The 25163-nt window shown below is 40.8% G+C and overlaps 1 protein-coding gene across 5 annotated transcripts in view; it reads left to right on the forward strand.

The window, feature by feature from the left end:
• Positions 1 to 25163, forward strand: part of LOC129855020 (receptor-type tyrosine-protein phosphatase beta-like) — a 113268-nt gene that overhangs the window by 69848 nt on the left and 18257 nt on the right. The window contains exons 11-21 of one of the 5 annotated variants that reach the window (XM_055922258.1): positions 2263 to 2523; positions 5372 to 5632; positions 5860 to 6120; positions 9442 to 9702; positions 9930 to 10190; positions 13512 to 13772; positions 14000 to 14260; positions 16951 to 17211; positions 23931 to 24188; positions 24382 to 24666; positions 24806 to 25069. In XM_055922258.1, the coding sequence (XP_055778233.1) occupies positions 2263 to 2523; positions 5372 to 5632; positions 5860 to 6120; positions 9442 to 9702; positions 9930 to 10190; positions 13512 to 13772; positions 14000 to 14260; positions 16951 to 17211; positions 23931 to 24188; positions 24382 to 24666; positions 24806 to 25069 (2895 nt within the window). The remainder of the gene's footprint in view (positions 1 to 2262; positions 2524 to 5371; positions 5633 to 5859; positions 6121 to 9441; positions 9703 to 9929; positions 10191 to 13511; positions 13773 to 13999; positions 14261 to 16950; positions 17212 to 23930; positions 24189 to 24381; positions 24667 to 24805; positions 25070 to 25163) is intronic. The other 4 variants (XM_055922261.1, XM_055922259.1, XM_055922260.1 and 1 more) reach the window with 4 other exon arrangements.

The raw sequence follows: 25163 nt of genomic DNA on the forward strand, positions 1-25163 counted from the left end.
CTGATGTCTTTGAAGATATATTATTGTCTAGTATCGGCTTTTGCGGTATACTGTGTATACCGTATACCGGGGTGTTATGAAACAGCCAGGAGATGGTTTTTCAATACAGTCAATACTGTTAAAACTAGTTCTTTGAAGTTTTTCTATACAGTTTCATTTTTGTAGCTACTTTTTAAGTAAAGACCTGGAGTCAACTTGTGCAATATGTCAGAAGATAACGCAGATGGCGTTCTTTATTTCACCTGTCACATTATTTTACATTATTAATCTTACCGTAGTTTCCCAGAATAGTTGAACCAGTCACGTTTTACTTTATAAATAGCACAACTGGTGAGAGCGGGAGCCCGTGAGTCACGCTGTGTATTGACAGGGGTTGCGTTTTATATTGAAAGTCACCTGTTGTTTTTTGCTTCAACAGAGTGGTCAGGGACGTACAACTACAGTATAGTTGTCCTTCACTGAAAATACATTAGTGCATTATATTCGGCAGAAAACAGCTTCATTTTCATCAGATGAGAACAGAAGTGCAATGCTATTTGGCTGGAAGCCACACAAGCAGGCTAAATCAGCTTTCAAAGAAAAAGTACAGTCTTTTCTTGCAAAAACTTTGCTAGCCATCATATTTCTAATGTTTATCATAGAGAGGATGTAGCCAGCTACATTTCCTAATGTTTTTCTTGAAGTTAATCTTGCATTTTACCAAAGAATAGTACACTGGCTCCACTGAGAGAAGTGCTGGAGTAAAGTAGCCGCCCATCAGTCAGAGCGCTGTCTGCTGATACAATGCCCGTTCATCTGCAACTGAAGCACAACATGTGTCTGATGCTGAGCAGAAATTACAATAAGAATCATTTTAGATTTGTGTTTACAAAACGCAGCAAGATATTTCTTATGCATTTATATATTTTTCCTGTGCGTAAAACTAAGAATTCTGCATTAATGCGACCCCTAAGTTAAATTTTCTAGTTATCTAAGTAAGTGTCTGAATTAATAAGGTGATGGGACGTCGTATCGTGTTGTGTGTCTTCCGTGTTTGAGAAGTTAAAGGCCTTTTGGATGAGTTATCTGTACAGCTGCCACAACTATCTTTCGATTTCTTTGAATTTTTACTCCTGTCTGTTCTCGGCCCGTTGTCTTCTCCCCCATCAGCCCGTCTGCTTCCATCTTCTTCGAGCAGAGCAGCCAGTCCTGTTGCCCTAGCAACTCCAGACTCCACACAGACACAGCATGTACAACTGCTGCTCCAGAGCCAGTACTGTTCATTTGCACAATGTCTCTTGTTCACATTCGCTTGCAAATGTCCAAACACCAAAAATTACAATCGGTAGCTCCTTTATATGTATAACTTTATGAGCTGGACTGCCTGTCTCTTAAAAAAATACTTTTGTTTGTGTTCGTTTGCATTTTTAGCTAGAAAACTCAATGGAAATTCACTATCATTTGTGCTAATTTGTTAGCATTCTGGTAATAGACTCCCAAAGGGCTTCTAACTTTTTGGCACCCCCTTCTGTACTAAGCCTGTACTATCATAAATTCCTGCCTGAGAGAAGGACGTTATGATGATACAAAAATCTGAATACCGCCCAACCCTAGTCTAGTGTCCCCTAAAATCACCTTTCTTGCTCACGTACAACCTGAAGTCATCAGGAACCTTTCTGTCTCTGAAATCACGACATCATCTGTGTCTCTGAGCTGGATTGAACCATTGGGAAACAGGTCCTTCTATAGAGTAGAATGGACTGATGGCAGTAGAGATATGAATACAACTACCAATGAGACAGCCTTTAATGTAACTGAGCTGACTGCTGGAGTGCAGTACAGACTCATAGTTGCTGCAGTCGCTGCTGATAAGACTACTGAAGGATTATCCATAATTTTTAATCAGTATATCTGTCAGTCACTGTAGTTTTGGTTGACATAATTCTCTCTTGAGAAGGAAGTGTAGACTCCAACTGTTGCAGAATATTTTAGGAAATGTGTTTATCTGCATTCAACTGCAAAATTGGGCTTGGATAGTATGATTAACTGCTTTTCCTTTATTGAAAACACCTTTTTTGTCCCCATAACTTTTCATGTCATTGATAATGCTTACTATCTTTAAATATGTTTTTAGAGGTACCACTTTTGTGTCCTACATACTTACCTTAAATGTATGTAGAAGTAGCATGCTTCTGATCATATATATAGAGTGTATGGTGAATACCATGAATAATAATGATTCTGGTGATCTTTTCCCAAAATATAACTTTCTTGCACGCACAGAACCTGAAGTAATCAGGAACCTGACTGTCTCTGAAATCACAACATCATCTGTGTCTCTGAGCTGGATTGAACCATTGGGAAACAGGTCCTTCTATAGAGTAGAATGGACTGATGGCAGTAGAGATATGAATACAACTACCAATGAGACAGCCTTTAATGTAACTGAGCTGACTGCTGGAGTGAAATACACATTCAGGGTCACTGCAGTGGCTGGAGATGAGATGACTGAAGGCAAAAATATCAGTGTTTCACTCTTCACAAGTAAGATGAAGTTTAAATTGTCTGGGCTCTATTTCTTAACCCCTTCATGCAACATTCTGTATCTGATATTTTTGAGTTGCGGAACTCTTGGTATTAATGGACATTTTTCATGTCTAGAGGCTGATCCATCCCTCTGGGCAGTGTATATTGTGGCCGTTAAAGGCCCAGTGTAGTCACGTGATTTTCCTGTGTATTGTTTTTTTCTACACTATGATGTTGGAATAATACTCTGAAATTGTGAGTATTATATTAATTCCCTTTTAATGTAGGAGCTGTTTGAAAAAAAACACCAGAAATTTCAATCTGTTTTGGTGGGACGAAGTTTTGGCCTGTCCTGTGACATCACCCGGCGATACATTTCAAATAGAAAGAGTTTCAAACCTCTCGGCCAATAACAGCTAGTTGAAAGTTTTCCCCAACCCCACTCAGACCTCTCCCAGACAGTCCCAGCTAAATTCCTGCTTGACAATTTGCCCTATTTGTTCATTTTTGACCATTTTATTGAAACAATCACAGTAAGGTACTTAATTGTTCCCCAGAAATTATTTGATAATGACATAAAAATGGCAGCATTGGACTTTTAATACTGATGTCTTTGAAGATATATTATTGTCTAGTATCGGCTTTTGCGGTATACTGTGTATACCGTATACCGGGGTGTTATGAAACAGCCAGGAGATGGTTTTTCAATACAGTCAATACTGTTGAAACTAGTTCTTTGAAGTTTTTCTATACAGTTTCATTTTTGTAGCTACTTTTTAAGTAAAGACCTGGAGTCAACTTGTGCAATATGTCAGAAGATAACGCAGATGGCGTTCTTTATTTCACCTGTCACATTATTTTACATTATTAATCTTACCGTAGTTTCCCAGAATAGTTGAACCAGTCACGTTTTACTTTATAAATAGCACAACTGGTGAGAGCGGGAGCCCGTGAGTCACGCTGTGTATTGACAGGGGTTGCGTTTTATATTGAAAGTCACCTGTTGTTTTTTGCTTCAACAGAGTGGTCAGGGACGTACAACTACAGTATAGTTGTCCTTCACTGAAAATACATTAGTGCATTATATTCGGCAGAAAACAGCTTCATTTTCATCAGATGAGAACAGAAGTGCAATGCTATTTGGCTGGAAGCCACACGAGCAGGCTAAATCAGCTTTCAAAGAAAAAGTACAGTCTTTTCTTGCAAAAACTTTGCTAGACATCATATTTCTAATGTTTATCATAGAGAGGATGTAGCCAGCTACATTTCCTAATGTTTTTCTTGAAGTTAATCTTGCATTTTACCAAAGAATAGTACGCTGGCTCCACTGAGAGAAGTGCTGGAGTAAAGTAGCCGCCCATCAGTCAGAGCGCTGTCTGCTGATACAATGCCCGTTCATCTGCAACTGAAGCACAACATGTGTCTGATGCTGAGCAGAAATCACAATAAGAATCATTTTAGATTTGTGTTTACAAAACGCAGCAAGATATTTCTTATGCATTTATATATTTTTCCTGTGCGTAAAACTAAGAATTCTGCATTAATAAGACCCCTAAGTTTAATTTTCTAGTTATCTAAGTAAGTGTCTGAATTAATAAGGTGATGGGACGTCGTATCGTGTTGTGTGTCTTCCGTGTTTGAGAAGTTAAAGGCCTTTTGGATGAGTTATCTGTACAGCTGCCACAACTATCTTTCGATTTCTTTGAATTTTTACTCCTGTCTGTTCTCGGCCCGTTGTCTTCTCCCCCATCAGCCCGTCTGCTTCCATCTTCTTCGAGCAGAGCAGCCAGTCCTGTTGCCCTAGCAACTCCAGACTCCACACAGACACAGCATGTACAACTGCTGCTCCAGAGCCAGTACTGTTCATTTGCACAATGTCTCTTGTTCACATTCGCTTGCAAATGTCCAAACACCAAAAATTACAATCGGTAGCTCCTTTATATGTATAACTTTATGAGCTGGACTGCCTGTCTCTTAAAAAAATACTTTTGTTTGTGTTCGTTTGCATTTTTAGCTAGAAAACTCAATGGAAATTCACTATCATTTGTGCTAATTTGTTAGCATTCTGGTAATAGACTCCCAAAGGGCTTCTAACTTTTTGGCACCCCCTTCTGTACTAAGCCTGTACTATCATAAATTCCTGCCTGAGAGAAGGACGTTATGATGATACAAAAATCTGAATACCGCCCAACCCTAGTCTATTGTCCCCTAAAATCACCTTTCTTGCTCACGTACAACCTGAAGTCATCAGGAACCTTTCTGTCTCTGAAATCACAACATCATCTGTGTCTCTGAGCTGGATTGAACCATTGGGAAACAGGTCCTTCTATAGAGTAGAATGGACTGATGGCAGTAGAGATATGAATACAACTACCAATGAGACAGCCTTTAATGTAACTGAGCTGACTGCTGGAGTGCAGTACAGACTCATAGTTGCTGCAGTCGCTGCTGATAAGACTACTGAAGGAATATCCATCATTTTTAATCAGTATATCTGTCAGTCACTGTAGTTTTGGTTCACATAATTCTCTCTTGAGAAGGGAGTGTAGACTCCAACTGATGCAGAATATTTTAGGAAATGTGTTAATCTGCATTCAACTGCAAAATTGGGCTTGGATTGTATGATTAACTGCTTGTCCTTTATTGAAAACACCTTTTTTGTCCCCAAAACTTTTAATGTCATTGATAATGCTTACTATCTTTCAATATGTTTTTAGAGGTACCACTTTTGTGTCCTACATACTTACCTTAAATGTATGTAGAAGTAGCATGCTTCTGATCATATATATAGAGTGTATGGTGAATACCATGAATAATAATGATTCTGGTGATCTTTTCCCAAAATATAACTTTCTTGCACGCACAGAACCTGAAGTCATCAGGAACCTGACTGTCTCTGAAATCACAACATCATCTGTGTCTCTGAGCTGGATTGAACCATTGGGAAACAGGTCCTTCTATAGAGTAGAATGGACTGGTGGCAGTAGAGATATGAATACAACTACCAATGAGACAGCCTATAATGTAACTGAGCTGACTGCTGGAGTGAAATACACATTCAAGGTCTCTGCAGTGGCAGGTGATAATATAACTAAAGGAAATGCTCAGGAGAAAGCACTCTTTACAAGTAAGCCTTTTCATTGGAATGGTCTTAATATGTTCTTTAAGTGGAACCATGTAATGATTATGTTAATATCTGTATTTAACAATGAGAGGGCAATAAGAGGAAGGGTAAGGTCCTCTTTCTTTTTGGAATCAATAGTGACGAAATCCTGGGATAGAGTACTGTAGGTAGGTACTAGGTAATCTAATGGTATGGTCTTCTCCCAAAATGTACATTTCTTGCATACACAGAACCTGAAGTCATCAGGAACCTTACTGTCTCTGAAATCACGACATCATCTGTGTCTCTGAGCTGGATTGAAACATTGGGAAACAGATCCTTCTATAGAGTAGAATGGACTGATGGCAGTAGAGATATGAATACAACTACCAATGAGACAGCCTTTAACGTAACTGAGCTGACTGCTGGAGTGAAGTACACGTTCAGGGTCACTGCAGTGGCTGGAGATGAGATGACTGAAGGCAAAAATATCAGTGTTTCACTCTTCACAAGTAAGATGAAGTTTAAATTGTCTGGGCTCTATTTCTTAACCCCTTCATGCAACATTCTGTATCTGATATTTTTGAGTTGCGGAACTCTTGGTATTAATGGACATTTTTCATGTCTAGAGGCTGATCCATCCCTCTGGGCAGTGTATATTGTGGCCGTTTGTAACGGCGATCCTCCTCCTCTCCATCTTCGGAAAAGGAGGAGTATTGAGGGAACCAAGGCGCAGCGAAGTTTGAACACATATTTATTAAACAAGACGAAAAACGAACACGAACTACACTTGAAATGATACAAAATAACAAACGACGTAGACTGACCTAAACATGAGAACTTACATAGACACGAAGAACGCACGAATAGGAAACAGACTACATAAACCGAAACAGTCCCGTGTGGTACGAAATAACATACAGACACGGAAGACAATCACCCACAACGAACACTGTGACAACGCCTACCTAAATATGACTCTTAATTAGAGGAACGCCAAACACCTGCCTCTAATTAAGAGCCATACCAGGCAACCCAAAACCAACACAGAAACAGAAAACATAGAATGCCCACCCAACCTCACGTCCTGACCAACTAACACACATAACAACTAACATAAATAGGTCAGGAACGTGACACCGTTAAAGGCCCAGTGTAGTCACGTGATTTTCCTGTGTATTGTATTTTTCTACACTATGATGTTGGAATAATACTCTGAAATTGTGAGTATTATGTTAATTCCCTTTTAATGTAGGAGCTGTTTGAAAAAAACGCCAGAAATTTCAATCTGTTTTGGTGGGACGAAGTTTTGGCCTGCCCTGTGACATCACCCGGCGATACATTTCAAATAGAAAGAGTTTCAAACCTCTCGGCCAATAACAGCTAGTTGAAAGTTTTCCCCAACCCCACTCAGACCTCTCCCAGACAGTCCCAGCTAAATTCCTGCTTGACAATTTGCCCTATTTGTTCATTTTTGACCATTTTATTGAAACAATCACAGTAAGGTACTTAATTGTTCCCCAGAAATTATTTGATAATGACATAAAAATGGCAGCATTGGACTTTTAATACTGATGTCTTTGAAGATATATTATTGTCTAGTATCGGCTTTTGCGGTATACTGTGTATACCGTATACCGGGGTGTTATGAAACAGCCAGGAGATGGTTTTTCAATACAGTCAATACTGTTGAAACTAGTTCTTTGAAGTTTTTCTATACAGTTTCATTTTTGTAGCTACTTTTTAAGTAAAGACCTGGAGTCAACTTGTGCAATATGTCAGAAGATAACGCAGATGGCGTTCTTTATTTCACCTGTCACATTATTTTACATTATTAATCTTACCGTAGTTTCCCAGAATAGTTGAACCAGTCACGTTTTACTTTATAAATAGCACAACTGGTGAGAGCGGGAGCCCGTGAGTCACGCTGTGTATTGACAGGGGTTGCGTTTTATATTGAAAGTCACCTGTTGTTTTTTGCTTCAACAGAGTGGTCAGGGACGTACAACTACAGTATAGTTGTCCTTCACTGAAAATACATTAGTGCATTATATTCGGCAGAAAACAGCTTCATTTTCATCAGATGAGAACAGAAGTGCAATGCTATTTGGCTGGAAGCCACACGAGCAGGCTAAATCAGCTTTCAAAGAAAAAGTACAGTCTTTTCTTGCAAAAACTTTGCTAGACATCATATTTCTAATGTTTATCATAGAGAGGATGTAGCCAGCTACATTTCCTAATGTTTTTCTTGAAGTTAATCTTGCATTTTACCAAAGAATAGTACGCTGGCTCCACTGAGAGAAGTGCTGGAGTAAAGTAGCCGCCCATCAGTCAGAGCGCTGTCTGCTGATACAATGCCCGTTCATCTGCAACTGAAGCACAACATGTGTCTGATGCTGAGCAGAAATCACAATAAGAATCATTTTATATTTGTGTTTACAAAACGCAGCAAGATATTTCTTATGCATTTATATATTTTTCCTGTGCGTAAAACTAAGAATTCTGCATTAATAAGACCCCTAAGTTTAATTTTCTAGTTATCTAAGTAAGTGTCTGAATTAATAAGGTGATGGGACGTCGTATCGTGTTGTGTTTCTTCCGTGTTTGAGAAGTTAAAGGCCTTTTGGATGAGTTATCTGTACAGCTGCCACAACTATCTTTCGATTTCCTTGAGTTTTTTCTCCTGTCTGTTCTCGGCCCGTTGTCTTCTCCCCCATCAGCCCGTCTGCTTCCATCTTCTTCGAGCAGAGCAGCCAGTCCTGTTGCCCTAGCAACTCCAGACTCCACACAGCCACAGCATGTACAACTGCTGCTCCAGAGCCAGTACTGTTCATTTGCACAATGTCTCTTGTTCACATTCGCTTGCAAATGTCCAAACACCAAAAATTACAATCGGTAGCTCCTTTATATGTATAACTTTATGAGCTGGACTGCCTGTCTCTTAAAAAAATACTTTTGTTTGTGTTCGTTTGCATTTTTAGCTAGAAAACTCAATGGAAATTCACTATCATTTGTGCTAATTTGTTAGCATTCTGGTAATAGACTCCCAAAGGGCTTCTAACTTTTTGGCACCCCCTTCTGTACTAAGCCTGTACTATCATAAATTCCTGCCTGAGAGAAGGACGTTATGATGATACAAAAATCTGAATACCGCCCAACCCTAGTCTATTGTCCCCTAAAATCACCTTTCTTGCTCACGTACAACCTGAAGTCATCAGGAACCTTTCTGTCTCTGAAATCACAACATCATCTGTGTCTCTGAGCTGGATTGAACCATTGGGAAACAGGTCCTTCTATAGAGTACAATGGACTGATGGCAGTAGAGATATGAATACAACTACCAATGAGACAGCCTTTAATGTAACTGAGCTGACTGCTGGAGTGCAGTACAGACTCATAGTTGCTGCAGTCGCTGCTGATAAGACTACTGAAGGAATATCCATCATTTTTAATCAGTATATCTGTCAGTCACTGTAGTTTTGGTTCACATAATTCTCTCTTGAGAAGGGAGTGTAGACTCCAACTGATGCAGAATATTTTAGGAAATGTGTTAATCTGCATTCAACTGCAAAATTGGGCTTGGATTGTATGATTAACTGCTTGTCCTTTATTGAAAACACCTTTTTTGTCCCCAAAACTTTTAATGTCATTGATAATGCTTACTATCTTTCAATATGTTTTTAGAGGTACCACTTTTGTGTCCTACATACTTACCTTAAATGTATGTAGAAGTAGCATGCTTCTGATCATATATATAGAGTGTATGGTGAATACCATGAATAATAATGATTCTGGTGATCTTTTCCCAAAATATAACTTTCTTGCACGCACAGAACCTGAAGTCATCAGGAACCTGACTGTCTCTGAAATCACAACATCATCTGTGTCTCTGAGCTGGATTGAAACATTGGGAAACAGGTCCTTCTATAGAGTAGAATGGACTGGTGGCAGTAGAGATATGAATACAACTACCAATGAGACAGCCTATAATGTAACTGAGCTGACTGCTGGAGTGAAATACACATTCAAGGTCTCTGCAGTGGCAGGTGATAATATAACTAAAGGAAATGCTCAGGAGAAAGCACTCTTTACAAGTAAGCCTTTTCATTGGAATGGTCTTAATATGTTCTTTAAGTGGAACCATGTAATGATTATGTTAATATCTGTATTTAACAATGAGAGGGCAATAAGAGGAAGGGTAAGGTCCTCTTTCTTTTTGGAATCAATAGTGACGAAATCCTGGGATAGAGTACTGTAGGTAGGTACTAGGTAATCTAATGGTATGGTCTTCTCCCAAAATGTACATTTCTTGCATACACAGAACCTGAAGTCATCAGGAACCTTACTGTCTCTGAAATCACGACATCATCTGTGTCTCTGAGCTGGATTGAAACATTGGGAAACAGATCCTTCTATAGAGTAGAATGGACTGATGGCAGTAGAGATATGAATACAACTACCAATGAGACAGCCTTTAACGTAACTGAGCTGACTGCTGGAGTGAAGTACACGTTCAGGGTCACTGCAGTGGCTGGAGATGAGATGACTGAAGGCAAAAATATCAGTGTTTCACTCTTCACAAGTAAGATGAAGTTTAAATTGTCTGGGCTCTATTTCTTAACCCCTTCATGCAACATTCTGTATCTGATATTTTTGAGTTGCGGAACTCTTGGTATTAATGGACATTTTTCATGTCTAGAGGCTGATCCATCCCTCTGGGCAGTGTATATTGTGGCCGTTTGTAACGGCGATCCTCCTCCTCTCCATCTTCGGAAAAGGAGGAGTATTGAGGGAACCAAGGCGCAGCGAAGTTTGAACACATATTTATTAAACAAGACGAAAAACGAACACGAACTACACTTGAAATGATACAAAATAACAAACGACGTAGACTGACCTAAACATGAGAACTTACATAGACACGAAGAACGCACGAATAGGAAACAGACTACATAAACCGAAACAGTCCCGTGTGGTACGAAATAACATACAGACACGGAAGACAATCACCCACAACGAACACTGTGACAACGCCTACCTAAATATGACTCTTAATTAGAGGAACGCCAAACACCTGCCTCTAATTAAGAGCCATACCAGGCAACCCAAAACCAACACAGAAACAGAAAACATAGAATGCCCACCCAACCTCACGTCCTGACCAACTAACACACATAACAACTAACATAAATAGGTCAGGAACGTGACACCGTTAAAGGCCCAGTGTAGTCACGTGATTTTCCTGTGTATTGTATTTTTCTACACTATGATGTTGGAATAATACTCTGAAATTGTGAGTATTATGTTAATTCCCTTTTAATGTAGGAGCTGTTTGAAAAAAACGCCAGAAATTTCAATCTGTTTTGGTGGGACGAAGTTTTGGCCTGCCCTGTGACATCACCCGGCGATACATTTCAAATAGAAAGAGTTTCAAACCTCTCGGCCAATAACAGCTAGTTGAAAGTTTTCCCCAACCCCACTCAGACCTCTCCCAGACAGTCCCAGCTAAATTCCTGCTTGACAATTTGCCCTATTTGTTCATTTTTGACCATTTTATTGAAACAATCACAGTAAGGTACTTAATTGTTCCCCAGAAATTATTTGATAATGACATAAAAATGGCAGCATTGGACTTTTAATACTGATGTCTTTGAAGATATATTATTGTCTAGTATCGGCTTTTGCGGTATACTGTGTATACCGTATACCGGGGTGTTATGAAACAGCCAGGAGATGGTTTTTCAATACAGTCAATACTGTTGAAACTAGTTCTTTGAAGTTTTTCTATACAGTTTCATTTTTGTAGCTACTTTTTAAGTAAAGACCTGGAGTCAACTTGTGCAATATGTCAGAAGATAACGCAGATGGCGTTCTTTATTTCACCTGTCACATTATTTTACATTATTAATCTTACCGTAGTTTCCCAGAATAGTTGAACCAGTCACGTTTTACTTTATAAATAGCACAACTGGTGAGAGCGGGAGCCCGTGAGTCACGCTGTGTATTGACAGGGGTTGCGTTTTATATTGAAAGTCACCTGTTGTTTTTTGCTTCAACAGAGTGGTCAGGGACGTACAACTACAGTATAGTTGTCCTTCACTGAAAATACATTAGTGCATTATATTCGGCAGAAAACAGCTTCATTTTCATCAGATGAGAACAGAAGTGCAATGCTATTTGGCTGGAAGCCACACGAGCAGGCTAAATCAGCTTTCAAAGAAAAAGTACAGTCTTTTCTTGCAAAAACTTTGCTAGACATCATATTTCTAATGTTTATCATAGAGAGGATGTAGCCAGCTACATTTCCTAATGTTTTTCTTGAAGTTAATCTTGCATTTTACCAAAGAATAGTACGCTGGCTCCACTGAGAGAAGTGCTGGAGTAAAGTAGCCGCCCATCAGTCAGAGCGCTGTCTGCTGATACAATGCCCGTTCATCTGCAACTGAAGCACAACATGTGTCTGATGCTGAGCAGAAATCACAATAAGAATCATTTTATATTTGTGTTTACAAAACGCAGCAAGATATTTCTTATGCATTTATATATTTTTCCTGTGCGTAAAACTAAGAATTCTGCATTAATAAGACCCCTAAGTTTAATTTTCTAGTTATCTAAGTAAGTGTCTGAATTAAAAAGGTGATGGGACGTCGTATCGTGTTGTGTGTCTTCCGTGTTTGAGAAGTTAAAGGCCTTTTGGATGAGTTATCTGTACAGCTGCCACAACTATCTTTCGATTTCTTTGAATTTTTACTCCTGTCTGTTCTCGGCCCGTTGTCTTCTCCCCCATCAGCCCGTCTGCTTCCATCTTCTTCGAGCAGAGCAGCCAGTCCTGTTGCCCTAGCAACTCCAGACTCCACACAGACACAGCATGTACAACTGCTGCTCCAGAGCCAGTACTGTTCATTTGCACAATGTCTCTTGTTCACATTCGCTTGCAAATGTCCAAACACCAAAAATTACAATCGGTAGCTCCTTTATATGTATAACTTTATGAGCTGGACTGCCTGTCTCTTAAAAAAATACTTTTGTTTGTGTTCGTTTGCATTTTTAGCTAGAAAACTCAATGGAAATTCACTATCATTTGTGCTAATTTGTTAGCATTCTGGTAATAGACTCCCAAAGGGCTTCTAACTTTTTGGCACCCCCTTCTGTACTAAGCCTGTACTATCATAAATTCCTGCCTGAGAGAAGGACGTTATGATGATACAAAAATCTGAATACCGCCCAACCCTAGTCTATTGTCCCCTAAAATCACCTTTCTTGCTCACGTACAACCTGAAGTCATCAGGATCCTTTCTGTCTCTGAAATCACAACATCATCTGTGTCTCTGAGCTGGATTGAACCATTGGGAAACAGGTCCTTCTATAGAGTAGAATGGACTGATGGCAGTAGAGATATGAATACAACTACCAATGAGACAGCCTTTAATGTAACTGAGCTGACTGCTGGAGTGCAGTACAGACTCATAGTTGCTGCAGTCGCTGCTGATAAGACTACTGAAGGAATATCCATCATTTTTAATCAGTATATCTGTCAGTCACTGTAGTTTTGGTTCACATAATTCTCTCTTGAGAAGGGAGTGTAGACTCCAACTGATGCAGAATATTTTAGGAAATGTGTTAATCTGCATTCAACTGCAAAATTGGGCTTGGATTGTATGATTAACTGCTTGTCCTTTATTGAAAACACCTTTTTTGTCCCCAAAACTTTTAATGTCATTGATAATGCTTACTATCTTTCAATATGTTTTTAGAGGTACCACTTTTGTGTCCTACATACTTACCTTAAATGTATGTAGAAGTAGCATGCTTCTGATCATATATATAGAGTGTATGGTGAATACCATGAATAATAATGATTCTGGTGATCTTTTCCCAAAATATAACTTTCTTGCACGCACAGAACCTGAAGTCATCAGGAACCTGACTGTCTCTGAAATCACAACATCATCTGTGTCTCTGAGCTGGATTGAACCATTGGGAAACAGGTCCTTCTATAGAGTAGAATGGACTGGTGGCAGTAGAGATATGAATACAACTACCAATGAGACAGCCTATAATGTAACTGAGCTGACTGCTGGAGTGAAATACACATTCAAGGTCTCTGCAGTGGCAGGTGATAATATAACTAAAGGAAATGCTCAGGAGAAAGCACTCTTTACAAGTAAGCCTTTTCATTGGAATGGTCTTAATATGTTCTTTAAGTGGAACCATGTAATGATTATGTTAATATCTGTATTTAACAATGAGAGGGCAATAAGAGGAAGGGTAAGGTCCTCTTTCTTTTTGGAATCAATAGTGACGAAATCCTGGGATAGAGTACTGTAGGTAGGTACTAGGTAATCTAATGGTATGGTCTTCTCCCAAAATGTACATTTCTTGCATACACAGAACCTGAAGTCATCAGGAACCTTACTGTCTCTGAAATCACGACATCATCTGTGTCTCTGAGCTGGATTGAACCATTGGGAAACAGATCCTTCTATAGAGTAGAATGGACTGATGGCAGTAGAGATATGAATACAACTACCAATGAGACAGCCTTTAACGTAACTGAGCTGACTGCTGGAGTGAAGTACACGTTCAGGGTCACTGCAGTGGCTGGAGATGAGATGACTGAAGGCAAAAATATCAGTGTTTCACTCTTCACAAGTAAGATGAAGTTTAAATTGTCTGGGCTCTATTTCTTAACCCCTTCATGCAACATTCTGTATCTGATATTTTTGAGTTGCGGAACTCTTGGTATTAATGGACATTTTTCATGTCTAGAGGCTGATCCATCCCTCTGGGCAGTGTATATTGTGGCCGTTTGTAACGGCGATCCTCCTCCTCTCCATCTTCGGAAAAGGAGGAGTATTGAGGGAACCAAGGCGCAGCGAAGTTTGAACACATATTTATTAAACAAGACGAAAAACGAACACGAACTACACTTGAAATGATACAAAATAACAAACGACGTAGACTGACCTAAACATGAGAACTTACATAGACACGAAGAACGCACGAATAGGAAACAGACTACATAAACCGAAACAGTCCCGTGTGGTACGAAATAACATACAGACACGGAAGACAATCACCCACAACGAACACTGTGACAACGCCTACCTAAATATGACTCTTAATTAGAGGAACGCCAAACACCTGCCTCTAATTAAGAGCCATACCAGGCAACCCAAAACCAACACAGAAACAGAAAACATAGAATGCCCACCCAACCTCACGTCCTGACCAACTAACACACATAACAACTAACATAAATAGGTCAGGAACGTGACACCGTTAAAGGCCCAGTGTAGTCACGTGATTTTCCTGTGTATTGTATTTTTCTACACTATGATGTTGGAATAATACTCTGAAATTGTGAGTATTATGTTAATTCCCTTTTAATGTAGGAGCTGTTTGAAAAAAACGCCAGAAATTTCAATCTGTTTTGGTGGGACGAAGTTTTGGCCTGCCCTGTGACATCACCCGGCGATACATTTCAAATAGAAAGAGTTTCAAACCTCTCGGCCAATAACAGCTAGTTGAAAGTTTTCCCCAACCCCACTCAGACCTCTCCCAGACAGTCCCAGCTAAATTCCTGCTTGACAATTTGCCCTATTTGTTCATTTTTGACCATTTTATTGAAACAATCACAGTAAGGTACTTAATTGTTCCCCAGAAATTATTTGATAATGACATAAAAATGGCAGCATTGGACTTTTAATACTGATGTCTTTGAAAATATATTATTGTCTAGTGTTGGCTTTTGCGGTATACCGTGTAAACCGTATACCGGGGTGTTATGAAATAGCTACGAGATGGTTTTTCAATACACAGTCAATACTGTTGAAACTAGTACTTTGAAGTTTTTCTATACAGTTTCATTTTTGTAGCTACTTTTTAAGTAAAGACTTGCAGTCAACTTGTGCAATATGTCAGAAGATAACGCAGATGGCGTTCTTTATTTCACCTGTCACATTATTTTACATTATTAATCTTACCGTAGTTCCCCAGAATAGTTGAACCAGTCACGTTTTACTTTATAAATAGCACAACTGGTGAGAGCGGGAGCCCGTGAGTCACGCTGTGTATTGACAGGGGTTGCGTTTTATATTGAAAGTCACCTGTTGTTTTTTGCTTCAACAGAGTGGTCAGGGACGTACAACTACAGTATAGTTGTCCTTCACTGGAAATACATTAGTGTATTATATTCGGCAGAAAACAGCTTCATTTTCATCAGATGAGAACAGAAGTGCAATGCTATTTGGCTGGAAGCCACACAAGCAGGCTAAATCAGCTTTCAAAGAAAAAGTACAGTCTTTTCTTGCAAAAACTTTGCTAGCCATCATATTTCTAATGTTTATCATAGAGAGGATGTAGCCAGCTACATTTCCTAATGTTTTTCTTGAAGTTAATCTTGCATTTTACCAAAGAATAGTACGCTGGCTCCACTGAGAGAAGTGCTGGAGTAAAGTAGCCGCCCATCAGTCAGAGCGCTGTCTGCTGATACAATGCCCGTTCATCTGCAACTGAAGTACAACATGTGTCTGATGCTGAGCAGAAATCACAATAAGAATCATTTTAGATTTGCGGTTACAAAACGCAGCAAGATATTTCTTATGCATTTATATATTTTTCCTGTGAGTAAAACTAAGAATTCTGCGTTCATGCGACCCCTAAGTTTAATTTTCTAGTTATCTAAGTAAGTGTCTGAATTAATAAGGTGATGGGACGTCGTATCGTGTTGTGTTTCTTCCGTGTTTGAGAAGTTAAAGGCCTTTTGGATGAGTTATCTGTACAGCTGCCACAACTATCTTTCGATTTCCTTGAGTTTTTTCTCCTGTCTGTTCTCGGACCGTTGTCTTCTCCCCCATCAGCCCGTCTGCTTCCATCTTCTTCGAGCAGAGCAGCCAGTCCTGTTGCCCTAGCAACTCCAGACTCCACACAGACACAGCATGTACAACTGCTGCTCCAGAGCCAGTACTGTTCATTTGCACAATGTCTCTTGTTCACATTCGCTTGCAAATGTCCAAACTCACCAAAAATTACAATCGGTAGCTTATTTATATGTATAACTTTATGAGCTGGACTGCCTGTCTCTTAAAAAAATACTTTTGTTTGTGTTCGTTTGCATTTTTAGCTAGAAAACTCCATGGAAATTCACTATCATTTGTGCTAATTTGTTAGCATTCTGGTAATAGACTCCCAAAGGGCTTCTCATTTTTTGGCGCCCCCTTCTGTACTAAGCCTGTAATATCATAAATTCCTGCCTGAGAGAAGGACGTTATGATGATATAGGTACTAGGTAATCTAATGGTATGGTCTTCTCCCAAAATGTACATTTCTTTCATGCACAGAACCTGAAGTCATCAGGAACCTTACTGTCTCTGAAATCACGACATCATCTGTGTCTCTGAACTGGACTGAACCATTGGGAAGCATATCCTTCTACAGAGTAGAATGGACTGGTGGTAATATCAGTGGCAGTCAGAATACCACAGGAACGTCTGTTAATGTTACTGCTCTCACTGCTGGAGTGCAGTACCTCTTCACGGTCACTGCAGTGGCTGGAGATAACACGACTGTAGGACAGAACGAGACCCTTTCTATGTATACAAGTAAGTAACTCAGATACTCTCATGTCAGACTGTTTCAATGCCACAGATACTATTTGTATTCATTGATATGTTAGTTGTTTGGATCCAAGAACATGTGATGATTTTTAAAGTTGATTAATACTGTATTATACCCCCCCCCCCCAAAAAAAAATGCTACCTCTCACCATTTCTGGGGGGTATAATATTTGTGTGTCTAAATGTCTCGCTCATAATTATTCATAATTTATTCAGGATTATGCTTAATCACTGTAGCATCCAAATTAATGTAGAATTGTTTTGAAACATTCTGTTCTTATTTACAATAAAAATTACAAAAATTTCTATTAGGCACAAAATATTCTGTAACACATCCAAAACAAAAAGCAAACGCATCCAATAAACTTTAAGTCACGAGCTTGATGTAGCCATGGCATGCTATGAATATGGGACCAAATACTTCACATTTTACTACTTTAATAAACAAATAAATGAATTTGTCCCAATACTTTTGGTCACCTAAAATGGGGGGACACATTTTTGAAAGTATCTGTGACCAACAGATGCATATCTGTATTCCCAGGCATGTGAAATCCATAGATTAGGGCTTAATCAATGTATTTCAATGAACTGATTTCCTTATTAGAACTGTAGCTCAGTAAAATCTTTTAAATTGTTGCATGTTGCTTTAATATTTTAGTTCAATGTGTCATACCCCCCCCAAAATTGCTGACTTGCCCTGTTATTGTAATGGGGAGAGGTTACTATGTCTTGGGGTGTATGACATTTGTGCGTCTGTAACTCTCTCACTCATCATTATTCACAATTTATTCAGGATTATCCATAATAATGCCAGCATCCACATTAATATACAATTATTTAGAAACATATCCTATTCTTATTTTAAGGCTATGCAGTGTGTGTTTAAAATTTGAGTAAAACAATATTATATTTGGGGTTCTGATGGGGTATGATAGTTGAACTAATTTCATGAGGTATTCATAAGTTATATTCTTCAAGATTCAATGGTTATATACACTAAATCACAAGAAGTATGTGGACAGAGTATTAGTATAGAGTTGGTCCCCCCTTTGATGCTATAACAGCCTCAACTCTTCTGGGAAGGCTTTCCACTACATGTTGGAACCTTGCTGCTGGGTTTGCTTTAATTTTTGCTAGAAGAGCATGAGTGAGGTCGGGCACTGTTGGGTGATTAGGCCTGGCTCGCAGTCGACGTTCCAATTCATCCCAAAGGTGTTCTATGGGGTTGAGGTCAGGGCTCTATGCAGGCCAGTCAAGTTCTTCCACACCGATCTCGACAAATCATTTCTGTATGGATGTCGCTTTGTGCACGGGGGCATTGTCATACGGAAACAGCAAAGGCAAAGGGTATGGACTACAGGTAAATTACAGAAGTGGGAGTTCTTCAAGGACAAGATTGTCTTCTGTGGACATGAACTCGACCGCAATGGATTGCACAAAACACAGGACAAAATCGATGCAGTGGTACAGGCACCACAACCACAAAATATCACAGAAGTGAGATCTTTCACGGGACTGATCAATGACTACAGAAGATTCCTCTCAAACCTTTCAGCAGTACTCCAGCGTCTCAATCAACTCCTGGAAAAGAATATGACATGGCAGTGGACAGAACAGTGTGAAAATGCGACCCCGAACTGCCAGTGAAGTTGGCTTGTGATGCGTCCCCTTATGGCTTAGGGGCCGTCCTTTCACACACACACTGAAAGATGGGTCAGAGAGGCCAGCCGCCTTTGCGTCACGAACATGGAAGGATGCAGAGAAGAACTACTCACAAATCGACAAAGAAGCACTGGCGCTAGGGGCATCAAGAAATTCCACGCATACCTATATGGCAAGCGTTTCACACTGGTTACGGACCACCAGCCGTTGCTTTCCATTTTCAGTCCAAAGAAAGGTATTCCGGCAATGACTGCGGCCAGGTTACAGCGATACGCCTTGTTCCTTGCCGGTCATAGGTATGACATTGAGTTTAAGCCGTCGTCCCTCCACACAAATGCAGATGGATTATCCAGACTGCCCTGTACAAGAGAAAGACACAGGAGTGTGGATGCAGTGGAGATTTTGTATACCTCTCAGCTCGAGGCACTACCCGTCACAAGCACAATTATCAAACGGGAGACAAGGAAAGATGTGACCTTGTCAAAAGTGTTCACCTACACCATGTCAGGATGGCCAGCTACTGGCAGAAAGGAGCTGACTCCGTATTTCCAGCGGAAAATAGAAATTACAACTGATGTGCTCAGATTTCGAAACTTTAAATATTGTTAATCATCAGTTGTACTAGAGACATGAGGAGTGCCATAGTATGGTTTATACACCAGAAGTTAATGGTTATCTGTAGGAGGAATGTATATGTTGGAGGCAATTAAGCTTGGAATGTACTGAGTGAAGGAAAGACGTTCACATGTTGGCAGGCACTGATAAGGGTGGAGAGATGTGGTTTAGCAAGGAGGGGGTAGAGGTCAGGTCAGGTCACATTAAGGGAGAAGGAACAGTTTGTTGCCCGCATCACTTCACTTCCTGCCTAGTAATAAAGATGTAATGCTTAGAAAGAAGGAGGAGACTCCACCTAAATTGGGGTATATATACTACCAATGGTGGAATCATGTCTTTGTCTTATGCAGCTGTAGGACCCAATGGGTGAATAAACTTGGTTTAAGCTTTACTAATCGTTCGTGAAATGTTATAAGGTTAATTTACCAGGGCGGCTGGTAGCCTAGTGGTTAGAGCAAAAAGTTTCTAGGTCGAATCCCAGAGCTGACAAGGTAGAAATCTGCCTTTCTGCCCCTGAACAAAGCAGTTAACTCACTGTTCTTAGGCCGTCATTGTAAATAAGAATTTGTTCTTAACTGACTTGCCTTGTTAAATAAGAAAATAAATGTAGAACCTAACACAATGTACCAAGGATGTTTGATGTGGGGAATGAGAGTTAATGCCAATATCAGGTTTTGCAGCCAGTACATAAAGGGCATGTTGGAATTGTCAAAATGAAGCTGCTCATGAGGAGCCACTTCTGATGGTCCGGTTTGGATCAACAGATAGAAAACAATGAAGCTGCTCATGAGGAGCCACTTCTGATGGCCCGGTTTGGATCAACAGATAGAAAACAATGAAGCTGCTCATAAGGAACCACTTCTGATGGCCCGGTTTGGATCAACAGATAGAAAACAATGAAGCTGCTCATGAGGAGCCACTTCTGATGGCCCGGTTTGGATCAACAGATAGAAAACAATGAAGCTGCTCATGAGGAGCCACTTCTGGTGGTCCGGTTTGGATCAACAGATAGAAAACAATGAAGCTGCTCATGAGGAGCCACTTCTGATGGCCCGGTTTGGATCAACAGATAGAAAACAATTAAGCTGCTCATGAGGAGCCACTTCTGATGGCCCGGTTTGGATCAACAGATAGAAAACAATGAAGCTGCTCATGAGGAGCCACTTCTGATGGTCCGGTTTGGATCAACAGATAGAAAACAATGAAGCTGCTCATGAGGAGCCACTTCTGATGGCCCGGTTTGGATCAACAGATAGAAAACAATGAAGCTGCTCATGAGGAGCCACTTCTGATGGTCCGGTTTGGATCAACAGATAGAAAACAATGAAGCTGCTCATAAGGAACCACTTCTGATGGCCCGGTTTGGATCAACAGATAGAAAACAATGAAGCTGCTTATAAGGAACCACTTCTGATGGCCCGGTTTGGATCAACAGATAGAAAACAATGAAGCTGCTCATGAGGAGCCACTTCTGATGGCCCGGTTTGGATCAACAGATAGAAAACAATGAAGCTGCTCATGAGGAGCCACTTCTGGTGGTCCGGTTTGGATCAACAGATAGAAAACAATGAAGCTGCTCATAAGGAACCACTTCTGATGGCCCGGTTTGGATCAACAGATAGAAAACAATGAAGCTGCTCATAAGGAACCACTTCTGATGGCCCGGTTTGGATCAACAGATAGAAAACAATGAAGCTGCTCATGAGGAGCCACTTCTGATGGCCCGGTTTGGATCAACAGATAGAAAACAATGAAGCTGCTCATGAGGAGCCACTTCTGGTGGTCCGGTTTGGATCAACAGATAGAAAACAATGAAGCTGCTCATAAGGAACCACTTCTGATGGCCCGGTTTGGATCAACAGATAGAAAACAATGAAGCTGCTCATAAGGAACCACTTCTGGTGGTCCGGTTTGGATCAACAGATAGAAAACAATGAACGGCAAGCGGCACCGGAGTGCCAAGTCTAGGTCCAAGAGGCTTCTTAACAGCTTCTACCCCTAAGCCATAAGACTCCTGAACATCTAATCTAATAGCTACCCAGACTATTTGCGTTGCCCCCCCCTCCCCACCCCTTCTTTTACACCGCTGCTACTCTGTTATTATCAATGCATACTCACTTTAATAACTCTACCTACATGTACATATTACCTCAATTACCTCGACTAACCGGTGCCCCCGCACATTGACTCTGTACCGGTACCCCTTGTATATAGTCTCGCTATTGTTATTTTACCGCTGCTCTTTAATTACTTCTTCCTTTTATTTCTTATTCTTATTCATAGTTTTTAAACTGCATTGTTGGTTAGGGGCTTGTTAGTAAGCATGTGACGAATACAAATTTGATTTGATTTGATTTGATACCCGATGTTTGGAAACCCTTCACATGCCTGCTCCTGTCCCAGTCCACTCATGGGAATGGCCCACAGAGCCATGGCAGAGAATTCATGTGGACTACGCTGGTCCCTTTAAAAAGCACATGTTTCTGGTTATAGTTGATGCCCATTCCAAATGGCCAGAGGTGTTTTGCACTGACTCCTCCACCTCAGCTCAGACGATAGAGTGTCTCAGAACAACGTTTGCACGCTTCGGATTGCCGCTGCAGCTAGTATGCAACAACACGCAAGCTTTCGTAAGTGACGAGTTTACAAGGTTCATGTCAGTAAATGGAATCCACCTCTGCTCCACCAATGGGCTGGCAGATCACTTTGTGCAAACCCTAAAGCAAGGACTCGACAAATGAAGGCCCAGCAGCACTGATGTTTGGGATGCCTCACCGCACACAGCTGGACATCATGAAGCCAAAGAAGTGCTGAACAAAGAAGCCAATATGCTCTCCGGCGTCCGGGAGCGCCATCTCCAAACAGGACAGGAAGTGATGGTGCGAGACTACAGAAGGGGAGGGAAATGGACAAGAGGGACAGTACACGCACAAATGGAACCCAGAACTTACCGGGTTCAAGTGAGCTCAGACATAATGTGGCGGCGTCACATTAACCAAATGCATTCCACGGAAAACAGCACAACAATCGAGAGATAACAGGCACAGAGAGCTCCTGAGAGTGACACACAGGGACCTGTAGAGGGCGGTGGAGCAGTAAAGAGACCCCAGGCTGAAAGAAGGGAACGTGTTGATGAAGGTGCTGCTATAGCAGAAGCTATAATGGAACCAGCACACACTGAGGATGTTCAGGAGCCTCCAGACAATCTTAGGTGCTACCCAGAATGAAGGGACCGTCCACCAGACAGACTGGACTTTAAAGCAAACAAACACAAACAAAAACTTACACTGTTCAAGTTCAAATCAAAGATGCAAAATAACTACAACAATTTCTGGGAAATGTTTTAATTGTGGATTGGTAAAAGTTATTCTCATTGTATTAGAGCAGGAATGTTATGTTCTGTTAATTACTGTGCCCTTTAAGAACGGAGCGCCCTTTAAGAACGGAGCGCCCTTGGTCATGTGCAGTGTTGCTCTATGTTATTCTTGTACTAACTAGCTTTAGTAAATGTGAAGCTCCAGTTCACTTCCTTGTATCGGGAGTCTTTATTATTATATCAATTAGTAATACGAGCTAAGACACTATAGCCAAATCCACTAATTTGATGGGGTGTCCACATACTTGTGTATATATAGTGTATGTAAATAATGCAAAAGTAAAAACAATTGATGTAGCAAGCAATCAATCAATGGGGTGGCAGGTAACCTAGTGGTTAGAGCGTTGGGCCAGTAACCGAAAGGTTGCTAGATTGAATTCCCGAGCTGACAAGGTAGAAATCTGCCTTTCTGCCTCTGAACAAGGCAGTTAACCCACTGTTCCTAGGCTGTCATTGTAAATAAGAATTTGTTCTTCACTGACTTGCTAGTTAAATAAAGGTAAAATAAGAAAATGAATGGAAATAAGAATATTAGTCAGCAGCATACCACCCTGCACCCCACTGCTGGCTGGCTTTTTAAGCTAAGCAGGGTTGGTCCTGGTTGGTCCTGGTTAGTCCCTAGATGGGAAACCAGATGCTGCTGGAAGTGGTGTTGGAGGTCGAACAGGAGGCACTCTTTCCTCAGGTCTAAAAATGTTTCCAATTGCCCTGTGTAGGGTGCTGTCTTTTAGTTGTGACGTTAAACGGGTGTGCTGACACTCTGTGGTCACTAAATATCCCATGGCACTTATAGTGAGAGTAGGAGTGTTAACCCCGGTGTCCTGGCTAAATTCCCAATCTGGCCTTCAGTCAAACAACCACTATAACAAGTATGTTATTTCGCAAGTATTATTTTATGATTCAAAGGATATGGATTCATGGATAAGGTGAAAATGTCAATGTCGGAAATGGCTAAGCAATCTAACCATAATCGGTTGTGGTTTTCTCTTTTCTGTCGATATTTTCCATCAGTCATTGCAATGAACCTTTTCGATTGTGCTTTTGACAGAGCCTGAACAACCTGTGGACATTGTGGTTACGGGACGAGGAACCAGTCAGCTGAACGTGACCTGGACCTTGCGTAACGGGAGTGTGGACTCCTACAGCGTGGACATACTGAATACTACTTGGAACAATATGTCCAGCATAATCACAAAGACCAGGGAGGCCAGCTTCACTGGGTTACAGCCTGGGAAGGTTTATGAGGTCACAGTGACTGCTGTAGCTGGAGCCTTTAGGAACACGTCTCGGGTCCAGTTAGCCACCAGTAAGTCATGGTCAATGATGCCTATACTATGCATTTACTGTAGTTTGAAGTTTATGAAAGTTTGTATGAGAGTGTGAGAATGCTTTCTCTGGTTTTGTCCCGAAGAAAAAGCTAATCTACCTAATGTGTGTTTGTGTGAACGAGAATTTGTGTTTGCAACTTTCCTAACATCACTCTTATTTCTCCTCCATAGAGCCCAACCCACCTGGACCCCTCAACGTCACAGAGAGGACAACCAGCTCCCTCGTTGTCCAATGGACAACCCCGGGTCTAATGACTGGAGCGCAAGACATCTCCTATAACATCAGCTACCAGCTTAATGGGACTGGTTTAGTAGAGAGAAACCAGTCTTCCTCTACCACTGGTCTCAGCAGTAACCTGACCTCTCTGTCCTCTGGGACTTGCTACACCATCACAGTGAAAACCATTGGACCGCAGAATCTAGAAAGCACCAGTGTTTATACATCGGAATGTACCTGTGAGTACACTTGTGACAACTGTACAGTAGACTGTGCTCTGGGTGACGTTTTGACTGTGAAAATGTTGCAGAAATCTTCGGAAATCTTTCTAATAATCCTACATGCCTTAACACATTTTTTTCTCTCCCTTCCTCCTAGTGCCCAAACCAGTGGTGAACCTCACAGCCACCCCGTTGTCCAACTCCTCATGTAGGCTACAGTGGACTGACCCCGTGGAGGTTAAGAACTACTACACTTATAGAGTCCAGTACATAAAGGCTACAGTCCCTGTACCGAAAACAGTCAGTACCAACTTCACACAAGTCAATGACCTAGAGCCTGGGACTGGCTACAACTTCACTGTTACCTCGGTAGCAGCAACGGGAAGCGAAGGAACTCCACAACGCACGTTCTGTAATACTAGTAAGCCGGCGTTCTAAACTTCCAAAGGTATTCGTAGAGGAATCCAAGAGCAATGCAAGTGCATTCTAGTCAGCCAGCAAACTGCAGTTACTCT

This window comes from Salvelinus fontinalis, chromosome 5, assembly GCF_029448725.1.
Source record: "Salvelinus fontinalis isolate EN_2023a chromosome 5, ASM2944872v1, whole genome shotgun sequence".
Lineage (NCBI taxonomy): Eukaryota > Metazoa > Chordata > Actinopteri > Salmoniformes > Salmonidae > Salvelinus > Salvelinus fontinalis.